This window comes from Hetaerina americana, unplaced genomic scaffold (assembly GCF_022747635.1).
Source record: "Hetaerina americana unplaced genomic scaffold, ioHetAmer1.1.p SCAF_19, whole genome shotgun sequence".
Taxonomy (NCBI): Eukaryota; Metazoa; Arthropoda; class Insecta; order Odonata; family Calopterygidae; genus Hetaerina; species Hetaerina americana.
The window spans coordinates 8005606-8030406 of record NW_027286752.1 but is presented as its reverse complement, the minus strand read 5'-3'; the positions used below and the strand labels follow the sequence as shown (position 1 = coordinate 8030406).

At 37.7% G+C, this 24801-nt stretch overlaps 1 protein-coding gene across 1 annotated transcript in view; it reads left to right on the top strand.

The window, feature by feature from the left end:
* Positions 1 to 8902, top strand: part of LOC139687296 (5'-nucleotidase-like) — a 30455-nt gene extending 21553 nt beyond the window's left edge. The window contains exons 6-8 of the mRNA XM_071584437.1: positions 5356 to 5445; positions 6481 to 6666; positions 8871 to 8902. Coding sequence (XP_071440538.1) covers positions 5356 to 5445; positions 6481 to 6666; positions 8871 to 8902 — 308 coding nt within the window. The remainder of the gene's footprint in view (positions 1 to 5355; positions 5446 to 6480; positions 6667 to 8870) is intronic.
* Positions 8903 to 24801: the final 15899 nt, after the last annotated feature.

Here is a 24801-nt window from a genome sequence, read left to right as displayed (position 1 = left end):
AAAAAATAATGCTTACAAGGATTTTATATTGAATGCAAAAAATAAACAAAAGGCAGCATGGAGTGTAATCAATCAAGAAGTTGGTCATGGTAATGGAAAAGAAAATCTTCCTTTCACCCCAGATGCTGTGAATAATTTTTTCTTAAAAGCTGTTGAAGACAATTTGTTCTCTCGAAAAGTTGATGCTGCCAATATTGGTAATATGCTGCAAAATCTTCCTCCGAATAATTTAAATTTTAAATGGAATTTTGTTACTCCACTTGATATTATATCGACTGTTAAAAAATTTAAAAAATCCAACAGCAAGGATATTTATGGTCTTTCTAACTCCCTAATAAAGGACATTATTGTGCTCATTGCGGAACCATTAGCAATGTTAGTCAATTTATGTTTTGAGACAGGAGATTTTCCAACAGCTCTAAAATATTCCAAAACAGTACCTGTCTATAAGAAAGGTGATAAAGATGATTTAGCTAACTACCGCCCCATTTCCATAGTCCCCGTTTTTGGTAAAATTTTTGAAGCTATTATGAAAGATCAAATATGTAATTTTTTTGAGTTAAATAATCTCTTTTCCAAATCCCAGTATGGCTTTCGATCTGGGAAATCTACAATTTTGGCAGTAGAGTCCATAGTTAATTATGTCATTAATGCATTTGAAGAAAAGGAATCAGTCTCAGTGACACTATGTGATCTTAGTAAGGCCTTCGACTGTGTTGATCATTCAATATTACTAACAAAGCTAGAATATTATGGTATTAAGGGAGTTGCACTGAAACTAATGAAGTCATATTTGGATGATCGCCACCAATTGGTTGAACTTGATGGCTGTCGGTCTGCAGCTCTTAAAGTAAAATGTGGTGTACCACAGGGCTCTGTGCTTGGCCCAGTACTTTTCATTATCATGATTAATGATTTGCCCTGTAATATGAAACCTAGATCTGTTTTATATGCTGATGACACTACTTTTGTGCAAAAGTGTCAACATCTAGAAGATGCAAAGTTACGATCTAGCGCTACCCAAAAACAGGCTAAGGAATGGTTTGATGTTAATCATTTACAATTAAATACTAACAAAACTCAGCATATTGTGTGAAGTCTTAAATCAAAAACAACTGATATTGAAACTGCTAAAATACTAGGAATTTATATTGATACAAAACTTAATTGGGAGACTCACATCAGTCAGACCTGTAATAAACTTAGTAAAGCTGTTTATATGTTAAGAAAGCTCAACTTTATCATTTCAAATGAGTATCGTTTAACACTTTACCATGCCTTCTTTCAATGTCATTTGAATTATGGTGTTGAGTTATGGGGTCATTCCCCTCATGCTAAACAAATTTTGCTACTGCAAAAGAGAGCTATTCGCTCTCTTGCTAATATACCCCCACGTGATTCCTGCAAACCTTTTTTTATTAGGTATAGAATCATGACTGTATTTTGTTTGTATATCTTTAAGGCTCTGATTCATGTGAAAGTTAATCTAGAAACTTACCAATTAAGATCCAATCTCCATAACTATTCCACAAGAGGTAAATCGAATCTAAATACTACTTATTGTAGATTGTCATCAACTTATTACACATTTCATGATATGAATATACGACTGTATAACTATCTGCCTACTCATTTGAAATCAGATGGTATCCAGAGTTTCAAGAATAGGGTATATACCTGGTTACTTGCTCACCCACTATACTCATTGGATGAATTCTTTTGTGACAATTTTCATCACATTTAAGAAAGTATGTTTATATGTTAAATAATACTTATATTGACGACATTTAAGATGGTTGTACCATTTTTAAAATGAATAAAGTATTATTATTATTATTATTATTATTACTGTGCATATGAATACAATTAAATGAATGTAAATTTGTGACAACAAAAATTATGTAGTCTCTTGCGGAATGGCAAATACAAAGGACAATTTTGATTTAAAATCTAGAAATAAGGGGAAAAAAGGAATCAAATAGATATGAAAGAAACCTTTGTCTTAAAGTTTGATGAAGTAAATATTCACAGCAAAAATGTGAATTGTACAGTATTGAGTACTGTATTCTCCCTCTAACTCCTGAAAATGGTATACATTTGGTTCATTGGCAATATGTCACCACTTCCATTGATTTATCAGGAAGGAAATTTCTGCAAATCCTAAAATATATTGATTAATTATATTTAATCCGAAGTGTTACTTATGTTCTTGCTAGAATGAATATCATCCATGTAATTAACCCTTCACTATTAAGAAAAAAATTTCTCTTTCCATCCAATGGGACTTGACCAAATGAGTACTTCATAATAAGCTCATCAAATTATATATTAGTTCATTGACAGAGGCAGCTCTTCCATAAGAGCTGCAGCATTTCCTTATTTTTCCACAAGGAACAACTCATGATAGGCAAAGCAAAATATCAAGTCATAAAGTGAAAGTAATAAACATTCTCACACATTAAACATACAGTTTTCCCAGCATTGGTGGCAAAATATTCATTCCTATAATATAGTGAGGAAAAGTCTTGGGCTTAGATAGACACAATGCAGCTGCTATTTCCTATCTAAATGCAGTTTGTTGAGGAGGAAGAAGGGGGAAGAGTAAAGTTTAAAAAAGAAATCAGGCTACAAGTTTCCATGGTGCCTATGACTGAATAGTCCAAAGTCAGCTGAGCTGGACTGGAAAAACTTAATGTTTTTATGATGGAGGGTGGGAATGAGTTTAGGGAGTAGGGGAGGTGGCATGTTTTGGGCAGTTACTGTGGTCCTATTGAAAGCACAAACTTGCAGACATGTTATCAAATATTTGGCAGGAGCTTTCTTAGGACTGATACTTGGAAAACTCAAGATAACAGTCTGTAGTGAAGAACCCAAGTAGAGCATCTCAGAATGTATCACCATCCCAATCACCATCATTGTTCAAAAAAGCAAAATTTTCTAGTCGGTCTTTGCAAGAAAATAGTGAAATATAAAACAAAGGATGAATTATATTGAATTTAGATTTTACTTTAATTTCATCAAGTTGAAAACGGAAGCATCATTGAGTCATTAACCATTAATCATCTATTTATTAAACTTTTGGTCGCGGTAGTCCAGTGGGTAGAGCGTTGGACTGCTGACCGGAGGGTCCCGGGTTCAATTCCCGGGCAAGGCACTCTGGGCACCTGAAGCTCCACCCAAGCTATGTGATTTTTCGGGTACCAGATCTACCTGGGGAACCATAACCAGCACTGGGAAAGGAACTAGACCACCTAACCTGTAATGAGAATTTCACATGCCGTCGGGCTTAGTACTGGGTGAACACTACCATCACCTACCAAACCGACCTTCAGGTTGATTACTGTGTGTTGTTGAAAGCCTCAGAAATCTCAAATTAAGAATGATATAAGCATGGAAATGCTTGTGAGAGTGATCATTGCTTCTAATATAAATGAAGAACACAAGGTTAGGGTGAAGAAGGACAATGAAGAGGCCAGAAAAAATTGGGAAGTACTCTCAGAAATAATTGTTTGCTACAAGTTTTGTGGATATTTGGAACAACCTTTAAGAGGCCGCAACAAGTCTTTCATCCCTGGTAGATTGCTGGAATATCCTTGGAAGCTTGATAAAAAACCAACCCTGTACTTTGCATTGCTTGATGACAATTTTAAACAACACCAAGCATACTGATAAAATTGAACTATGTAATTTAGATTGTAAAAAAATTTTATAAAATTGGCAAAGCTAAATGCTTGGGCATAAAGTTTAAATGAAACATCATGTTCCAGGTGTACAGAGGATGGAATGATAAACTATTATGAGAACAAAACCAAGGTACAAGAGTGGTTCTGTTGAAGTCACAAAACGCCTAAGGCTTGTCAGAATATATTTTGGAAGTTTGACATCATTCTAAAGGGTAGTTTTGAGTAACATTTGCTCTGCCATAATAAACTACTGGCGCTGTTGACATGACAAAGGGACATATTTGACTTTTAATTAATTTTCTTGCTGAATTATGATTTGATGTCTCCATACTTACTCATCCATGAAAATGAAAGCAATACAATGTTCTTTAATAAAGCTCCTTTGGCTATTCGAGTCATTCAAATAAATCCTTGTTGAAATTCAAAGAAATTGCAGGAAATTTCAGGACAGGTCCTTTAATGGAGTCATCTGCTAATGTGCATTACAGTTCCTGTCTAGGGTAATGACTTTTACACTTTAAGGTTATTGTATTGTAAAACCTTACCCCTTGCAACAATCATGAATTGTTGTAGATTATGAGTCATAAGTGTTTCTATTCCTGAGTATCGGTTGCCCACGGAGTGAGTCTACTTTATTTGCATGTGCAAAGTTCCAGTTGATGAGTTAGAAAAGAAAAAATAATGAAATGAAGAAAAACCACATTTGGCCAACTTGTAGCTCAAGTGGTGCAAGTATATAATCCTTTGTTCAGTGGCTTGAGTCCACCTGGTGGTCAACATATCGCTTTAAGGTTTTACCTATTGGTACCATCTCTACTAGTCTTGTTATTATGTGAATAAATATACATGCACACACATAATTATATATATATATATATATATATATATATATATATATATATATATATATATATATATATATAATTGTATTTATCTATGTATGTATATGTGTGTGTGTATACATGTATGATAGGTCGTGGTGGTCCAGAGGTAGAACATTAGACCTGGTTTCCATTTCTTGGCAAGCTTCTAAGCCTCTCTGGGCACCCTCAGCTCCACCCAAGCAATGTAATTTCTCAGGTACAGGATCTTCCTGGGAAATTATAGCCGACATACAGGAAGGAACTGGCCCCCCTACCTTAATGTGTGAATTTCACATGCTGTCGGGCTTAGTGCTGGGTGAACTTTACCATTGCCCCTTACAGTTAACCTCACCAGCCACTATTATATAGTAATAACGTTTTCCCTGATCTATGTAATATTTATGTGCATGTAATTTCATAAAAGAATGCATAATCATGGGGATTGGGATTGGTGGGGTGGCTATTGTACTGGCTTCCCACCCAGAGGGCTCGGGTTCAAATCCCGGTAGTGTTGAGTATTTTTCAGAGGTATCTCGATCCCTACTTGAGATGCTTTGTGGAGGGCCCTTTGAGTGAGTAGGCCGTCCGTCGGATGGGACATTAAGTGGCGGACACCTTGGCACCTTTCGTAAAGAGTAGGCTAATGCCGACCCCAGGTTCCTCTCCACCCTTCATCCTTTCCTATCCATCCCTAATGGCGCAAATGACCTCCGCTGTTGGTCACCTCCCCTAAATACTACTACTACAACTATCAAATATTTAATTTGTTTTTTGTTGATAACTGAATACTTTTGCTTATTTTTTTCTAGGTAGTGTTAGAACTTTGTCAGAAGCAGAGAAAATAGCTAAAATTAAAGGGTTAAATATTTTCATATTCAGTGGAGCCAACATAACAAAAGGTAAACACATAAATATTGATTGATTGATGATGTTGATTTCCATCCTAAACTCTAAATCATCCACTTTTCTCCTTCATCCATGGCAGCTAATACTTTCAATATAGACTATGCTGGATCTCTTTTTGAATAGCAATTCAACGAGGTCATAACATGTATCTCCCTGTGCCCTTCCATCTCCCACAGTGAAGGTCTTGAAGCACTACACGAGTTCCTTCCCAGACATCTTTCCCCAAACAAATTACTCCCCTTTTGATATCGTTTTATATTAGAGAGAAATACTGTCACTTTTTAATTCAAAGATAAATTATTACTGCTGATCAAAGGCACTGAAATGAGCAAGAGAATGGTTCCCAAGTATACAAACCTCTTTATACTACTAGTTCTGTATGTAGATGATTGTGTACCTCTATATACCTGTAGTTCCTCTCCTCACTGGTACTCAAACTTCACTGATTAGATCTTTTATTCTGGTCATGCAAACCAATTCCTTCCTCAAATTTATCTCCAACCTCAATTCTTCATCCTCTGACCTATTTACATTGATGACCTCAAGCACTATAATCAATTATTCATCACCCTTTCCAACAATCATTTCCTGATCTTAGTTCACATCAAACTCAATAATGACCAAGGCTATCTCCACTGTGATAAAAACTAAAGGTGTAATTCCAAACTTTACTCTTGATCTGTGCCTATCCACTCTTCTCCCTCCTAAATCACCATGGCCTGCTATATTATTCTCTCTACATTCCATGACCCAAATCTGATACAAGTAACTAGTGAAGCTCTCTCTCCCCCACCTTCAATGTCAAAATGCACTAAGTAAAAATAATCATCATTAGAATTAAGTGCAAATATGATTTTATGCATCTATTTTAATCTAACATGATTGACCAATTAAAGCAGATAAATTACAACTCAAGAATAAGTTATATATGATACAATCTAATTTATGCTAAATTGAATGGATGATGTATTTCGTAGTAAAAGTAATAAAATATGCATAATAATGATTGTTTTAACTTCTGATTTCAGATAATTGTGTTAATGGTACATATTTAAAGGAAGTGCCAGGAATCAACAATTGGCTAGTGAGCACTTTACCTCCGAGAGCCAATGAATCCCATCACATTCTAGGGGATCTATCAGTGGTATTATCCAAAACAGGGAAATTAAATGTCAGTTTGATATCCCATGATTACAAGACCATCAATCAAAGTGGTAAGCACAAAAAATTATCATCATGTACTCTAATTGCTTAGTCTTAGTAAAATTCAAATTTAGCTCTTGTAAAATGTTTCGTGTGATATTTTCTTCAGTAAAATAAAGAGTGAATGTGAATCTCTTTTTGCTGCCACTGTAATACTTTTTGGTTGACAAACTCTAATTAACAAAAGCTATCTATATATCTTAAAAGTATTTCAGAAATCCTTCAATTTACCTTTTGAATAATATTCTGTTAAAATTTGTCAGAGCACATTGAATTCTCTTCATATTTAGAAAAATGATTAAAATAATTTTCATGGCTTTTTTTGTCTCTGAGCACATTATAAATATAGTTTTAATTATTACTTGATATTTAAATGTAAAGAAATTAAATATTAATTCAGCCAGGTTGCTTTAGAGCTGCAGTTACTGAGAAGTTGGAAATTAATTTATTTCACTGGAAAGAGAAGTGGAATCTAGAAATATCATTAAAATTTTTTTATTTTAAAAACGTTTTTAGCCTAGTTTTACATAAAATTTGTCAATATATGTCTTAATATTTACATAAAAATATGTTTAATAATATTTGTAAAAAGGCCTTTCCTTGTCTTACTTATTAATTTTCTGGCTGGTCCGAATTGCATCACAAAACGTGGAAATTGCTCGAATGATGGACTCCATTTAGATACCTACTGAAACTGTTGACTGTTCCCCAATTTGTGTGAGGGAGCAAAAATGGCAAAAGTTGGCGAAAGCATCCTCCAGCCGGTGTATTCCTCCTATCCTTGATTATATGCATATAATCAGTAAAATAATGTATTCTTAGTTGCATAAGCTAATAGGATACGAACATTTTATAATATGTGTTTTTCGTAATGCTAGATTTGATGTTCCTATTTCACCGCATTTCTCAATACGCCTGAAATCAGTGGATCGTCCTCGAGTTCGTGATATATTCAGGGAAGGAATATCATGTCAAGAAATACTAATGGAATTTACGTACTTCCAATGTTGGAAACCAGTTCCATTTTTTCGCTATTACCCTTTAAGGTCCCCCCGCCACACGCCCTTGCGGCGGCTTGCGGAGTATTATGTAGATTTAAGGTCGTGTTATCCCAATTGAACGCCCAACCTGGTATTTAATTTAGCAGAAACTTGATGGGAAAGGAGGGCTCTTCTAGATCGCATTACACTTTTTTAGAAAAATTACAATGACATTCAAATGGATTTGACTTAATTGCGAAGAGGGTCCTTCCCCTAGGCGGTAAGGATTTCATTTTCTTCACTAATCCTCCAGAGCCAGACAACAACGGAAGAAGCAGCGGTGTTAATTACTTTAAAGCGTAAGATCTTGAGATGTTGGCATTTAATTTTCACGTCATCAAATACTATCAGCATTTGAATCTGTCTAAAAATCAAAGAAATAAAATTTAACTCTGCATAGGAACACGAGACAAAATACGTAATAACAGCTTGTTTTTTGTCGCTAATTGACAAGTTCTAAATAATTTTAGCTAATTGCCGTGAGAACAATATATTTTCAGCGAGTAACAGCATCCGTATGTTGATCTCTTGGGTAGTGTAGAAACTCGCCAGGGAATAATTTCAAGTAAAGAAAAATTAGGAATAAACAGAAAAATGATAACATTATTCCGAGTAAGATGCATTTTCCTTCGTTAACTCCACTGTAGTTTATCAGAAATGTACACAATGTAATGAGTACCTATTCAATGACATATTGTAATCCCGTGTTTTGAATAATTATTTATGTTCTACTTTTAAATGCCCTCGCTGCTATGCTCGTCTAATATTTACGCATTAGCAGAAAGACTTAAGTAATTAGGGAGTTTATTTCCGCAATTTTATGAAGCAAAAAATGAACCAGCTATCACATTAATGAGACATTAAGTTGAAACTGGGTTGAAATTTCGAGGGAAATGAGTGTGAAATACAATGTCATCTCTTATTGCTATGATAATTCAAAATTCACAGCAAGAATCTTCTGAGTCTACGAGAGTCTCTTACTTATTACGGAAGACCATTTAGGACAAATTTGAACATTCTGCTGCTAGAATTATTCAATTTATCGTTAACTCTTCAGATTCATCTAAACCGATGTAACCATATGTTTTACACAACAGTTTTAGATAGTGATATTTAATGCTAATAGTTCATACTATGAAAACTTCTAAACGCCATTTTGACATTCCTCATTTCAGTGGATAGAGCTGCTTCACGTTCCAATTCCTAATGGTAATTTCGTTTTTTTGGAAAGGTTTTATTACCTTTGTTGAATATGCAACAGCTGCTAAAAATATCATTTTTGACTGAAAGTTTGGAACACGGAAAAAGGGGAAGAAAAACGCTTTAAACATTTGAGGATAGATTTCTCTTCTCAGGGCCATCCTTCGTTTTAATACCCACAGACGATGTTCTGGCCCACTAAAAAAGTATTTCTCATAATTTTTTCGCCATGAATGCCATAATTAAAAGCACTAAATATAACCTCCAACCAAAGAAAATGCACGAATATGCGTGAAATTTGATTTTTTATTTGCCCCACCCCTCCCCTCCGATTATTTGATAACCATCTTACTTTCATCTATCATCCATTTTAGACACGTGTGTGTGTATACACACATACATACATGTACATCATATATATACACATATAAATAAATAAATAAATAAATATATATATATATATATATATATATATATATATATATATATATATATATATATATATATATATACACAAATATATAAAAAAACACAGATGTAGATTTTTAGAATATAGAGACACAAAGAAAGGACACTCACAATTTGTTATTTACGTTTCGACAGCACGGCTGTCGTCTTCAGAATGGCGTTCTCGGGGAAGAGCGGAGAGGATGTGCGGGGGAGAGGTGGGGGAAGGAGAGGTAAAGGGACCAATAGGAAATGAACAAGGGGGTGGGGGGGATATGTAGGCAGCCAATTGATGCATTCAGTGGGCTTGGTTCAGCCCGGGCGGTTTGAATGATTGGGCCACCCAGATATGCGCCATCTCGCGGGTTCTCACTTCTATTATACTCGCAGTCTAAAAATCTACATCTGTGTTTTTTTATATATTTGTGTGTCGCCGAAGAGCGTTCCATTTCGAAGATATTTTATATATATATACATATATATATACATACATACATATATATATATCATATTTTTCATACATATGGATATAGATGTAAGGAAAAGGGATAGAAGCATTCAAAACCTTTACATATATACTTACATATTATAGACAACTCTCCCGGACTACAACCTTGACGTGGTGGAAGGGCTTGTGCGTTCCGATGACCCCTAGAGCTGTACTGGCGGGAGTAATAATAATTGCTCCTGGTAGGGTCACCCATGCCAGATAGGTAAAAGGTTAGGAGCCAGACGAAAGGTAGTCTACGCAGCGTCTGTTACTCAGTGAGGCGGCAGCAAAGGCGTCTGACCTAGCGGGGCGGCCAATAAGTGATGGTGTCACGTTAAAAACACTATTGAGGAAGGCAACGGGAAATCACCTCAATTATCATTCCCAAGATTAATGTTAAGGGTCGTCATCCCACAAAACCCTTGCAAGGGAAAACCGGCAGCAGCAGGACAGAAGACGCAGGAGAAGAAGACCACATTAGTTAGAATGGGAACGTTTCAATTTGGGCGAAATTGAGACCAAATGGTCCCTTCTTCCATTTAACCCATAACGAGGGGTTACCATAATACTATATTAAATGAAGAGGTAGGAAGAAGCGTAGTCAACATAGAGCAGGTAACGGACAGAATACTACTAGTAGAGATAAAAGCAGAACCGACGAACTTGGTTATTATTCAGGTATACATGCCACCGAGCAACCATAAGGAAGAAGAGGTCGATAGGATATACGATCGAGGACATAATCGCGTGTGTTCCTGCAGGGAAACATTTGATAGTGATGGGGGATTGGAATGTAACGGTAGGCGAAGGAAGAGATGGTGACGAGGTCGGGGACTACGGTTTAGGCACGAGGAATGACCGCGGGGAGAAAGCAGTTGAGTTCTGCAGGAGACAGGGGTTAGTCATCACCAACACTTGTTTTAGACACCACAAAAGACGCAAGTACACATGGAAAATGCCAGGTGACTCAGGAAGGTATCAGCTAGATTATATCCTGCTTAGACACAGGTTTAGGAACAGTGTGATAAATTCGCACAGTTTCCCGGGAGCGGATGCGGACTCAGACCACAATTTAGTTGTTATGAAATGTGGCGTCCGTTTCAAAAAGATAAGGCAGGGGCGGCGAGTTAGAAAATGGAATGTAGAAGCATTAAATGGGTTGAAGAGGAAGGAATACAAACAGGCTGTAGAGAAAATCATGGAGGATGGTAAAGGGCTTAGTACTATCGAAAAAAAATGGGAAAGTATCAAGGTAGGGTTGTCGAAAGCCGCCAAAGGCACTATTGGAACCGTTAACGCGAAAAAGAACTAGGAAACCATGGATCACGGGTGAGATGATTAGAAGGATGGATGAGCTGAGAAAATGGAAGAATGTAAATACAGAGTTAGGCAAAATGAAGTACAAAGAGTTGAACAATAAATTGAGGCGGGCAACAAATAAAGCAAAAGAAGAATGGTGGAAGACGCAGTGTGAGGATATGGAAAGTTTGCAGAGGTAGTGTGAAATTGGTGCGCTGTACAACAAAGTAAAATCTTTATCGGGAAGTAAGAAAGAAAGATCTATGCTAACAGTTAGAGATAAGGCGGGTAAGATAATAGTTGACAAGGGAAAGATCTAAGAGAGATGGAGGGAATATATAGAAGAACTGTATGGTAAAGAACTTAGACCAACAAAGTTAGACTTAGAAAAGGAACAAGACGTTAGGAAGCGGGAGGATAGACTGGAGGTATTTGAAATGTGGGTGTGGAGAAGAATGGAGAAGGTGAAATGGACAGAGAAGAAAACAAACGAGGAAGTACTTGGTATGGTGGGCGAAGAGAGGGGTTTGTTGGGAGAAATCCTATGGAGGCAGGAAAAGTGGATGAAGGGGGTGTTGACCGGCAGTGGGATGTTGAAGACTGTGATAGAGGGTAGGATGTTGGGCAAAACAGGAAAGGGAAGGAACAGGATAAGGATGTTGGACGGGATGAAGGGAAGAAGGAAGTACTCAGAGCTGAAGAGGGACCTGATGTAGAGTAGGATACTGGATTTTGTGTTTTGCTAGGAGTCACAAAATATTTATTTAGTAGCTGTGCCCATCCAAAAACCTACCTTAACCGGTAGAATGCCTAATAATAATAATTATAGACAAACAGAGTTGGTGGGAAAGGTGGGAGGATGCAGATAATGATAATGGTGGTCTGTAATTAACCCAAGGAACAGAATAACATTGGATTAGGATTTAATAATGGGAATTGTTGGCCTTTTCTGTATAATACGTTTACACGAAGCGCTTTTTCAGTGGGAAGAAGTATTTTGCCAAGTAGTTTGGATATTTTGAACAAAGGGACTTACGACTGGAGGCAACCTAGGAAGAAATATTGATTTCACTTCCGCGCAATGAGAAAATTTGCCTGTTTAAATCTATGTGATATGCGATAATGTTTTGTAAAACTGTAAATAAAGCGAATGCAAGCATTAAAAGAACTTTAGAATTTTAGATTTAGGTCTTCCCGAATTTGGTAAGAGCGACACCGTGGACTATTTGGATTTTGAAAAATATCCTCAGTGGAGAACACTGACCGCGCTTAACCTCGTCAATCATGACTCTTCTAGTCTCCGTTAAACCGATAGAAGACCCAAATATCTCTCATTCAGGTATTTAGATATAATCAGCCAAGAAAAAGCTCTCCAAATTAGAGGAATATCCTCTTGTTTGGATGCCATTTTCCTGAAATATAAGTAATTATTTTCGTAGGAATAGCAAATTCCCGTTATAATATGTGTTGTGTCAGATTGATCGGGCATTTTATCCGAAATATTTGACAGGTCTACAATTTTACCATTTTCTCAAGTATAAAAATTGGTCCTCTAAAAATTACCTCGTATCACCCTTATTGTTTTTTAAACTCTAAAAATATCAATGCGGGGCCGCAATCCATCCTTACTCTCATTTCTCATTAATTGATCACTTAAGAATGAAGATAAAGAACATTTACCTCTAAAAATGACAGTCTTAGTTATTATCGTGGTAGACTTTTAAGGAGGCAGATAAAAAAGTATTGGGTGGGAGCACGAGAGAATGTGAAATGCTCAGGGCTCGGCGTGTAATTTAAACGAGACGGCATTCGGAAAATATGACTGAAAAGAGGGTCGAGAGGTCGTCAGAGTGGAAGTATTCATTTATAACTGTGTGTAGAAATTAAAGGTCATCTTTCAACACTCTCAAGAGATGTTCGAAGGTGATGAATAAAAGATTTTCTTACCACCGGAGTAACATGGAAATGGGTAAATAATTTTTTACTTCATCTCAAGGTTTGGATGTTAAGATTGAGACAGTAATATGAAAAATTTGCCATTGCAAGAGATACTCGGAGGTGCCATACTAGAAAAATGCGATCGTATTTTGTATCAAATACTTCTTCGTGCATCGTGTTTTGAATGAAATAGATACTGAGATTATAAATGTGGTATAATGCGACAAAGAAAGCCTATTCTATTGAATAAATTGAAGTAAAGCCATCGAGGAAAGGGATTTAAAAACTTTGTGTGGGGTGATTGTGATATGAGAAAGATAGTGAGGGATAATGCGTTGCAGGGTGGTGGGCTTACTGTAAGAGAGGATGTGGTGAAGTAAACGGACACATAATTATGACATGTTGAAAGCCCGTGACACCACTGCTTGCGCACTCCTTTCTATCGACGAGAAAAAAAGGAATTGAATACGGCCAGGCGTGCGCAAAACAAAAAAAAGAACTGATATTAATTTGGGAGGAGAGGAAGGATGTTGAAAGCTTATCTGTATACATTGAAAACTAGCGGAATAACGGGCCCGGGGCTATTCTGCCAAATGCGGAGACGACTTGGCTTCTATGACAGCAAAATAATGAGGAGTTTGTATCTCTGTGGTGGGGCAGGAAGTTAAAAAAAATAATAAGGAGGTGGCGCGGAAATGTCCTTAATCTTAGAACGGTAACTGGGGTGAAAAACACCCCACAGCGGTTGAAAATATCGTTATATAAAATAAATTTTCTCTCATCCGATAAACTTTGAAATATATATATGAAGTACTCGGTATGGTGGGCGAAGAGAGGGGTTTGTTGGGAGAAATCCTATGGAGGCAGGAAAAGTGGATGAAAGGGGTATTGACCGGCAGAGGGATGTTGAAGACTGTAATTGAGGGGAGAATGTTGGGCAAACGAGGAAAGGGAAGGAACAGGATAGGGATGTTGGACGGGATGAGGGGAGGAAGAAAGTACTCAGAGCTGAAGAGGGACCTGATGTAGAGTAGGATGTTGCCCTCTGCTCCACATTCGTTACTTTTGTCTATTGTTAAAAGTTATAATAAATTGTTATAATGCTATAAAATACATTTTTCTGTAATTACCTGGGGGAATTCTTCCATTGCGATAAAAGGTATCTGGCTTGGTAATTTTCACACCAAAGAATCTCATAAATTTAATAAAATGATTTATTTATTTTTCATTAGTCCGAAAACAGTACTTGGACCTTTACATCGGACTTTGAACATTGATATAACAATTTAATAATTACATACACCCAATAAATTACGAATAAATACCAACGAAACTAGCACAGAATTAAAACAGAACACATGTAAACGTAAAACATAAATTTAAGACTCAGTTGTAGAGCCGCAGTGGTTTACCGAGGAGTGTCTTCGAAGGCGGCGTTAGTAGCCTGTAGATATTCTAGTTCCAATCCTATAGGAAGTACAGTTAACGATACTCATAGAGTGAAAAATCCAATCGTTTATGTTATGATCATTTCTTTAGAGATATGGCGTTACCCTTACAGAATTGAGGTTTGGTAATTTTGACCAATAGCTATGGCATCCTCTCTGATTGCTTCGTTATGAGAGAACAAGGAAAATTATTTGGGGCCTTTCAAGCTCTACCGCCCCAAATCTGGATTCACTTGACGACAATTTCGCTTCTGTTTCAAGAGACCTCTTCAGGAATGCACTTCGACCAGAAGGCCACCTTGACCGGAAACGAAACTATTGTCACAGGAAGTCGCGGTGGAGCACCGAATCATCAAACTATGGAACACTGAATAAACTTACGCCAAGGAAATTTATTTTTATCAGTGCTGAATCATCATCATAGAGTCGGAAGCAGACGGAAAAAAATTGCAAAATATTCGGAGGAAAAATGCAATGGTAAGAAAGCGGTAAAATTTGCCCTGGTTGACTACTGAGTGAAATTGGCTTCCGTCACATTAAACTGATTCCGTTACTGCTACTCACGCTCCACTAAACATATTGGAATCAGTAGATACCTACATCTGCATCGTCCAGGAAGTGGGTGGCAGGGGGTGCTAGATCACCAGCCCTCAGCACCTAAATTGATAAGTTTTGCGAACGAATGGTTCAGAGCTAACTTCATTCGGCGTATTTTTCGTTGTATAGCTTCGTTTTAGTTGTGATTGCGAATCGAACGAGGAAAAAAAAGAGTCCTTAACTCTATTGATGCTGCAGCCTATCTTATCTTTTTCCGAACGCTCCAATCCGCCATCCAATAACGAGGGAACCTAATGATTTATTTGGTGTCATTAGTAGAATCGATTGTCCTGTACCTTGCTTACAGCCTGGGTGGTGGGGAAATGTAGTTTAAAGGAGGTGTTATTTTGCCCTAGTTAGACCTAATTTGGAATATGCCGCAAGTATTTGGGATCCTTGGAAGAAAATTTGGCAAAAAGAATAAGATGATTTCCAGAGAAAATCCGCCAGATTCGTTAAAAATTGTTATAATATGAACACAAGCGTGACAGGGGATTTAGGCTGGGAGCCACTGGAAATACGAAGGGAACAAGCGATTCTTTTAGACTTTTAGAAAGGTTCAGAACAAACGAGTTTAACGATAAATTGCATTGGCTCCACACTTCTGAAGTAGATCAGACCACAAAGATAAAGTAAGGGAGATAGATTCCATGACAGATGGATGCAAATACTCATTATTTCCCAGGATAATCAGGAACCATTATAGCAAGAAACCGAAGTCCCTTTAGAAATATTAAAAAAATTCAATTTACAGGTCGGAACAAAATTAAACATTGCAATGATATCAGGTGTATTTGTCGGTGCATTAGTATGTTAGTTGGTAGTTAGTGTGTTTGTATGCGTGTGGGGTGTAAGGGTTTTTGCAAGAATGTATACCATGTTTTGTTTGTGGACTGCATAAATTTGTGGCTTTTGCATGCGGTTTTTTTTCTTAATTACGGGTAGTGCTCTAACACCTCCCACCATACGCCCTTGCGGCGCAAGCCACCGAGGTGGCTTGCGGGGTATTAACTAGATGTAGATGAAACCTGTGTCTCACCTTCTCCCTTTCCGTTAGGAGAGATTTCCAGCCTAGGTTCTCCATTTACCGCGTTATGCATTCACTATCTTATCGTAACATTCCTTTACGAGCCTGGAGAAGCTTCTTTTCATCTTTTCTGTCCTCTTTGATTAACTCCTCCTGCGGCGGGTCTCGAATAATTACCGTGTACTACCTTGATCAAAAAGTTCCCGGAATAACCACCGTGTGGCGCTCCCATCGTTCCGATTTGAGTTCTGTTTTTTTTGTTAAATTGGTACATCTGTTGTTGATATTCCCTTTAAATCTTAGTGTCATAACTTGACATTTGCAAAAGAGTCGGTCGGTTTTCGGTATGTCCATCAGTGCTTCCTGCGATTTTTCCATTACTTCCTCTCGGCTGTTAAAACGCGTTCCCCGTAATGGTTTTTTAACTCGATTGAACAGAAAGAAGTCACAGGGAGCCAAATCAGGTGAATTCGGTGGCTGTTGGATGGTATTTGTTGCATTTTTCGTCAAAAAATTACGAATAATGATAGCACTGTGCGACGGTGCGTTATCATGGTGCAAAATCCACGAGTTTTCTGCCCACATTTCTTGTCTCTTTCGGCGAATTGCTTCACGCAAACGTCTCATAACGCCCAAATAATACTCTTTGTTTACTGTCTGGCCTTCTGGCAAAAATTCATGATGCACTACACCGTTGTAATCCATGAAAACCGTCAGCATTGCCTTCTTTTTTGACTGAAAACGACGTGGTTTTTTTGGTCTCGGCTCATTTGGTTAACGCCATTCACTTGCCTGATGTCTGGATTGCGTGTCGTACTCATAAACCCACGTCTCGTCTCCAGTAATGATCCTTTTGATGAATGTGGGATCGGATTCAGCCTCGCAAATCATGTCTTTTGCGACGTCAACACGGTCTCTTTTTTGCATGAAATTGAGGTCTTTCGGCACCAACTTTGCTGCTACACGACGGAAACCCAAATCATTAACCACAATGTCTTGGGCGGATCCATAGGCAATGTTCAAGTCCTCCGCTATTTCTCTGATGGTTAATTTGCGGTTATTGACGAACATTTCTTTTACTTTATCAATTTTTTCACCGACTTTCGATGTCGATGGTCTGCCACTGCGTTCATCATCTTCGATTGACTCACGACCACTTCTGAACCGCTCGTGCCACTGGTAAACGACCGTTTTTTTAGAGAATCGTTGCCGAAACACTTTTCCAACATTTCCAACGTCCGTGCGCCACTAAATCCGTTTTTTACGCAAAATTTAATACAAGTTCGTTGTTGCAAATTTAAATCCATTTCTGAAATTGTAAAAAATCGCCAACACACACAGAGATAGATGTACTCTTGGCTACGTAACTTTTGCAAATGTCAAGTTATGACACTAAGATTTAAAGGGAATATCAACAACAGATGTACCAATTTAACAAAAAAAAACAGAACTCAAATCGGAACGATGGGAGCGCCATACGGTGGTTATTCCGGGAACTTTTTGATCAAGGTAGTATTTCAAGGGTAGCTTCACCAGAGGGATGTTACACCTCTCTCTTACTTTCTCATCACATTTTCCCATAACTCATCCAATGAATCCAAGTTGCGTCAAGGAGGCTTCACACATCTTCCTAACGTGCTTTCTCATAACTTTATCGTTAGAGAGGGTGACGCCCAAGGACCTTACTTGCTCAGAATAGTGTATTTCGACCTTGTTAGTCTTGCACGCGGCGTTGAGTTTCCCATTTATGATACATTAGTCGCTGATTGGCTGGAGACTTTAGCTCTCATCTAGGAATACTTCTATGAGGGCAATAAATTTTAATTTTACGAGAAACTGAATAATTCATTTCATTTTTCTCATTTCATATTTCAGGTGATAGTAAAATTAGGGAAATCGAAACAGAAGGGCTGAAAATTTTGAATTCAATGAAATATGACCCGCTTGGCAATTCAAGGGTATCACTCGGCAGCAACGCCACTTGCATGATGCAAGAGTGTCTGTTGGGAGACCTGGTCACCGATGCAATGATGTCATTGTATGACTACGGTGGAAATACGTCGGTAAGTCAAAAAAAGTATCTCCCAGCATTAGCTAATGTACATGGGAAGAAACTTTCAGTACTAAAAAAGATCTCATATTCGTACTTCTTTATAATATATATCATATACTTTTCTGACTTACAAATATTCATAGACATTGTAATAATTGGTGACGTGTTCGGTGTCGGTTTAACGGTGTATGGCATGATCAAATTGAGATTTTTTTGTTCTTGTAATGCATGAAAATAATGAATGCAACGTACGTAGTAACGCTGAGAAATTCATTTGTATTTTTTAATTAGGTAATCTACCAGTTATAGTAGGTTTTGGATAGACACAACTACCAAATAAATATTTTGTTCCTCCTGGCAAAACATAACCTAACATCCCACTCTACAACAAGTCCCTCTTCATCTCTGTGTACTTCCCTCATCCCGTCCAACATCCCTATCCTATTCCTGCCCTTTCCTCTTTTGCCTAACATCCACCCCTCGAACACAGTCTTCAACATCCCCGTCAATACGCCCTTCATTCATTTTGCACATGTAATATATATCCAGTTGATTAATAATTCAGTTGATGGCATATTTAAAATTATGAAAGCATGAACTTATTACACACTTAAATATTAACTTCGCGAGTTGAATTAAAAGAAGACATTAAACAGTTTTTAATAAAGATTCCTAATTAAGAAGAATAAGAAAAACTAAGTCATACGGATTTTTAGGACAATGATTAAAAAAGTCCACTAAGAACTACATAAGTATGGAAGGGAATGAAATACAGAAAGGAAGCTTAAATATATAAAAATACAGAAATTGTAATGGAAAACAATAAAAAGAAATTTGATATTTTTGGGCCATTTAAACGGAATAAATAATAGTTAATTTAAAAAATGGATCTTCAAATATTCTTGGGGGGAAGAAGACAGTAAGAATTTGGATCCATGAAACACAGAAAGAGTTGAAAGAAACTACATGAGAGAAGATGAGGCAAGAGAAAGAAAAAAAATGAGAGATAACGCATAGAAAGACAGGGATTTCCAGGCATAAGAGAGGTAGAAAGAGGGAATAGAGCATTCCCAGAGTAATCCGAAGAAAGTAAAAAGAGATACAGTGAAAAGGTGAAAGAATATTGGAGGAAAATAAAACAGCAAAGGAGAAGAAATCGAAATTGACGTGTGGTCCCTAGCTGGCACTTTCGGAGAGAATGAGACATTAAAAAAATAAGTATAATTTTTTTAGCCGCTTTACTTACCAAGGTAGATTATAGTAAGATGTATAAAATAAAAAATCAATGCTACACTTTCAAACTCAGCAAAGCGAGATGCTTAGTATCTTTTTAACAATATACTACAGCAAAAAATTTTGCTTTTCATTACATATTTTGCAACTCCGCATACTTTCGTCCTCCTTCCCTTCAGCCACTTTGCGTATTATTTCTTCTCCAAACCTTCCTCACCATAAATTCTCCTCAAAATCACCGTCTTCAGCACGTAACTGCTACTCCTAACTGCCACTTAAATGCACCTTGTGTTCCGATTTCTTTGCCTTCCTCTCGGCAACCTTCTCTCTTTCCCTACCCTGCCTTTCACTTTTTCATTTTTGATATCTCTTCTGTCCATTTCATTTTTTTCAATTCTTCTCCACATCCACATTTCGATACCTCTAATCTGGGCATATCTTCTTGCTCATTGGTCAAGTTTTGAAGACATACAAAGTTACGTTTCATGTAAGCTTTCCCTTTTCACCATATTTTCACTCTTTCACCATAGTCTTTGCAATCAACTCTCTCCCCACTTTAAAAGTTTTTTAATCAACTGTAATTCTTTTTTTAATAATCCTACCACTTCTGCCATTTTTGTCTCAAACACTATTAAAATTGACCCTGCCTCCTACTTTAAAAATTATCCTTATCTTTAAATGCTATCTGTTCTCTTAGGAGTGTTGATTCTCAACAGAGTATAATTTTAACTCATAATTTTTACGCATAAAACTTCGGAAAGACCAAAATTCGCCTAATAATAACAAATTAATTATTAGTTTCCATTATTAATTCTTGTCTGGGATAAAATTATGTTGACTATGATGACCAGTTAGCAATTTAGCCGAAACATTTTCTTCCTTTGCATTGACAGGTGGATGCTGCAATTTGGTGCCCAATGCCACCGTTCGAATCAGAACCCATCAAAGCCAATGCGAATTTCACGGAGGAGGACGTACATAGAGCTGTAGGTATCCCCGATGAGAGCATTTACACTGTTACTGTCCCGTTGGGAAAAGTCATCGCATACCTGGAAGCTGCCCTCACATTGAGCAAAACAAAAAATCAAAGCTTTGTACAGATATCGGGTAAGTGTTCGACATGTTTGTAGGTTTTGAATTGAGCTCTAAATTATGCATATTTCGTCGTTTTCGAGTGTTTTTTTAAAATGTGAACGTTCTACTGAATTGTGAAGGGTATAATAAGTCATTATCCAATATTTTTATATGCTGGCACTTGTAATTTTTAGAAATGGAATCTCAAAAAAAAAGAAAAAGAATGAAAGGACATTCGGTCATTTTTTGGAATATTTCGGTGACGCTAAGTTAGAAAAAAATTATTTTTTATTCATTATTTCTTAACCCATACTCACGGGACATTACTGCTAACATAAGAGTCCTTTCCTTTTTCGAATTCCATCCCTTAAACTCATGAGACAATTCAGCAAAAAGTGGTGAAATATCAAAATTTCCGCGGTAGCACAATAAAAGGTTAATTTCAAGAAATAAAATACTCGATGAAATATAAACCCACGCTAATAAGCCCCTGGGAATGCACCAATCCCGAGAAATTTGCACCGAGCCAGCAATCCGCCCCGGCCACGTCATCATTTCATTGTCATCAAAATTTTCCCTTTTATATTTTCTAAGAATTTTCTGGACATTTAAGGTTAACAATATGAAAATACATATCATGAACTTTGAAACGTGGCCATTTCAGCATGCTGTGTTGTCTATATAATGAAATACGCCAAGCCAAATACATTATCAGGCAAGGATAGCACCCAGGAGGATCGAGTGAGTATTAAGGCGGGAATGTGTCACTATGGAGAAACATAGGCCTCCGTGTAGAATTTCGCAGAATTCATTTTCCAAATCTAAAATATTAGAGAAATATCGCGGGAGTCACGATAGATCGACGTGGATATAATTATCAGGCATTCTTCATATTCATAGATCTCATCATCCAAATCGTCATATCGAAAATATCGTCATGCCAAAAATGAATATCGGTTCTCAGGGCGATTGGTAATAGATGAGAATCAATATTAATAAAACAAAGGTTATGCGGTTTTCCAGAAGGAGAAAGACTAAGCTAAACATTGAAAGAGGAGGGCAAAAAATAGAGCAGGTGGAACAGTTTACGTATCTCGGAAGTGTTTTGGACCGAATTTTTCGAAGTAGTTGGGACGTAAGAAGAAAAATTGCATCAGGCTAAGAGGCTCTTACAAGAAGGAGGCAGTTGATGACATGGGCGTTGAGTAAGGATTTTAAGAAAAGGCTCGTAAAAAATTTGAAATGGAGCGTAGTTATGTACGGCGCGGAAACCTGGTCATTGAAGCAGGAGGATAGACGTAGACTGGAGGCTTTTGAAATGTGGGTGTGGAGAAGAATGGAGAAGGTATTATGGACCGAGAGTAAAACGAATGAAGAAGTGCTTGGTATGGTGGGCGAAGAGAGGGGTTTGTTGGGAGAAATTCTAAAGGGGCAGGAAAAGTAGCTGCAGAGAATTTTAATAAACGATAGAATATTGTGGAGAACGAATGGAATAGAGGGGGAGAATGTTAAGTAAACGAGGAAGGGGCAGGGATAGGGTAGGAATGTTCTATGGAATGAAGGGAAGGATGGAATTTAACCCTGTTGAAAAAGAGTTCATTTTATTTTCGGAATTTAGGAATCTTTTTTCTATATGTTTTAATTAAAAATCTACCTTAAAGAGGTGAATATCAATAATAAGAAGTATTTAGTGTTCATTATCCCTCGCGATATATTTGCACATGCTAAACAAAATAGCTGGTCGCGACCGTCAATTTTTCCTCTTGTTAAAGTCAAGGATCATTATTTGCTTGGGTTTGCATGTGCTGCGCAATTGCACACGTGATTTGTTTCTTTTTCGTTTTAACATTTTACCACGCCATCCACATAATATGTTTTCATGTGAAAGGTAACTAGCACTCTGTTCGTAGCGGTCGTAGTGTTGGGAGTTTCGAGTGCGATTGAGTCCTCGCATTGGATGATGCGTGAGCACTTCGCCCGCGGAGGGGAGGACGCCGCCGGGTCTGCGTGTCCAAGTTTGCGTGTGCGGTTGATGCGTGACGGATTCGCAAATCTAGTTTGGAAACTCGTGGATGTGACAGATGTGGCGTCATTTGAATAAAACGGACGGAAAGAGACGCAATCAGACGAGGTCAATTGGAGCGTTATTTCAGATAGAGCGTTTTGACGGTGGCCTGTTGAGTCAGGCTCCTCGACAGAGGGTCCCGGATGTTGCAATAGGACCACCCCATGTACGATACAAGCTATGCGATTTTCTGGTCAATAGGACTTAGTGAGAAACCCTATTTTGGAACGCGTTTGCGCCTGGACTCTCTACCCTTTTAATGCGTTTGGAAAGTGCGTGGTGATGAGTTTTTGGTGTAAGAGCATTTCCCCTTCCCGCACGCCCAATTCATCCAAAATACCGAAATAGAAAGTTTAAGCTCGATCGAATCACTTAGGCGTTACCCTCACTCACGACCTCTCCTGGATGAAACATAAGCGGGAAATATGTGGACAAGTTACAAAAAAATTAGGATTTATGAGAATAGTATTGCGGAAATGTGACGAAAAGGTAAAAGAGAAACGTTATCTTTCCCTCGTTATGTCTCATTTAGAGTATGCTGCTAGCATATGGGATCCTCATGAAGCTGGGTAGATTACATAGGGGAGCTATTTTACGAAACGTTGTTGTGATAAACTGAGTAGCTTATCAAAATTATTGGAATAGCTAGGTTGGGAATCACTCGATTGAACGAGGGTTAAATTTGCAGATTAAATCTCTTGCATAAATTGGGTGTCTCCTTAGCAATGATGTTAAAAATGTCTTGATAGCCCCATAGAGCTACCTTATGTGAGATCATGTCAATAAAATTAGGGAAATTAAATGTAGAACAGATAGATTTAATGCACCATTTTATCCATTTTATGTTATCCGACCGCGCAAGGATGGATCATATTTTGCGTCAGGAGTAGTCTGGTGTATAATCACCTCCTGCCACACACCGTAGCGATGACTTGCAGGGTACCACGTATGAATAAGGGTGAAAATTACATACGACGAGTTCTTAGTTTAGGGTGAGCTCTGCTTTAATTAATGGAAACCATCCCCCAGGTTTATTACTGTGGATAAGTATGACTAAGGTTTCAATAGAGTTACGTATGAGAAGCGTAAAATATTTCAAGGCCGTTTCGGTAGAATGACCTTCGCAGCCGAAAAAAATACGCACTTTTCAGTTTATTCCATGTCCACTCAAATTCTTCGTTTCGACTTGGAATAGATGAATTAAACAAAATAAAGTTTAGCATAAAAGTTTCATTTCTCGTCGAATCCTTCAGCTACAAAACTTACGTAATTGAGTTTATATTTGCTCATAGTATCAATACGGAGAGTTGTGGCCGACGGATACAAATAAACTCTTCAGAGAGGAATAGTAGGGATGTATGTGCGTAGCAGCAACGTCAAAATATTTAGTTATATATTGCGTATAGATATATCGCGTGGACTTTGCCCGAGATAGATAGAGCAAGTCCACTGCGTAGGTACTCCATTAAGAGCACGATAATAGCGGTAGTTGAATGTGTCCACTATCGGCCTCCCTGACCATCTCATGTGTGCCATGCTCGTGATCGAGTTTCCCCTTCTGGCCGAAAGGGGCACTGATGTGGGGGTGAGAGCTCCAAGCAGGCGTGCGAACTGAGACGGATGCACACCGGCTCAACTAAAAAGAGTGTTAAGCGTAGATGCACTGGGTGGAGGTAGAGGATTGACCCCGAAGGAAGGCAGTCCTACCTTCGGGGTCAATTCTTTTGCTCCCCGACAGCGGGCTGACCGCCCATCTGGCGGAGTCGAGGGTGAGTGAGCAATGCGCGCCCGACCCCCTCGCCATTTATGCCGGCTGCAAAGCATGATGCTTGCCGAGGACTCAGGGGAGAATGTTTACTTATTACTAATTAATAGTCAATATGTGTATTTATCATGTCTCGGCATTTTGATGTGAATTGCATTTAGGTTTACATGCATAGTTCTCAAATTTGCGAAGAGAAATAATGTGATATGCACACATGTGTTGTCTTCATACATAATCCATGTTTTTGCTATCATCGCGACCACTAAACGCTCTCAAATATTCTACGGGTTGTAGTCAGCCTATTGTTAGATACCAAGAATATGTGATACACTTACTACATGATGCACATTTAAAATGAATCTTATTTGCACAGTCCTTTAATTTTTAAAGTTGATGCATAATTCTTATGCCATCGCATCCCACTTGAAGTATTTTTATTGCAATCTAACAATATTTTTACTCTCGTCACC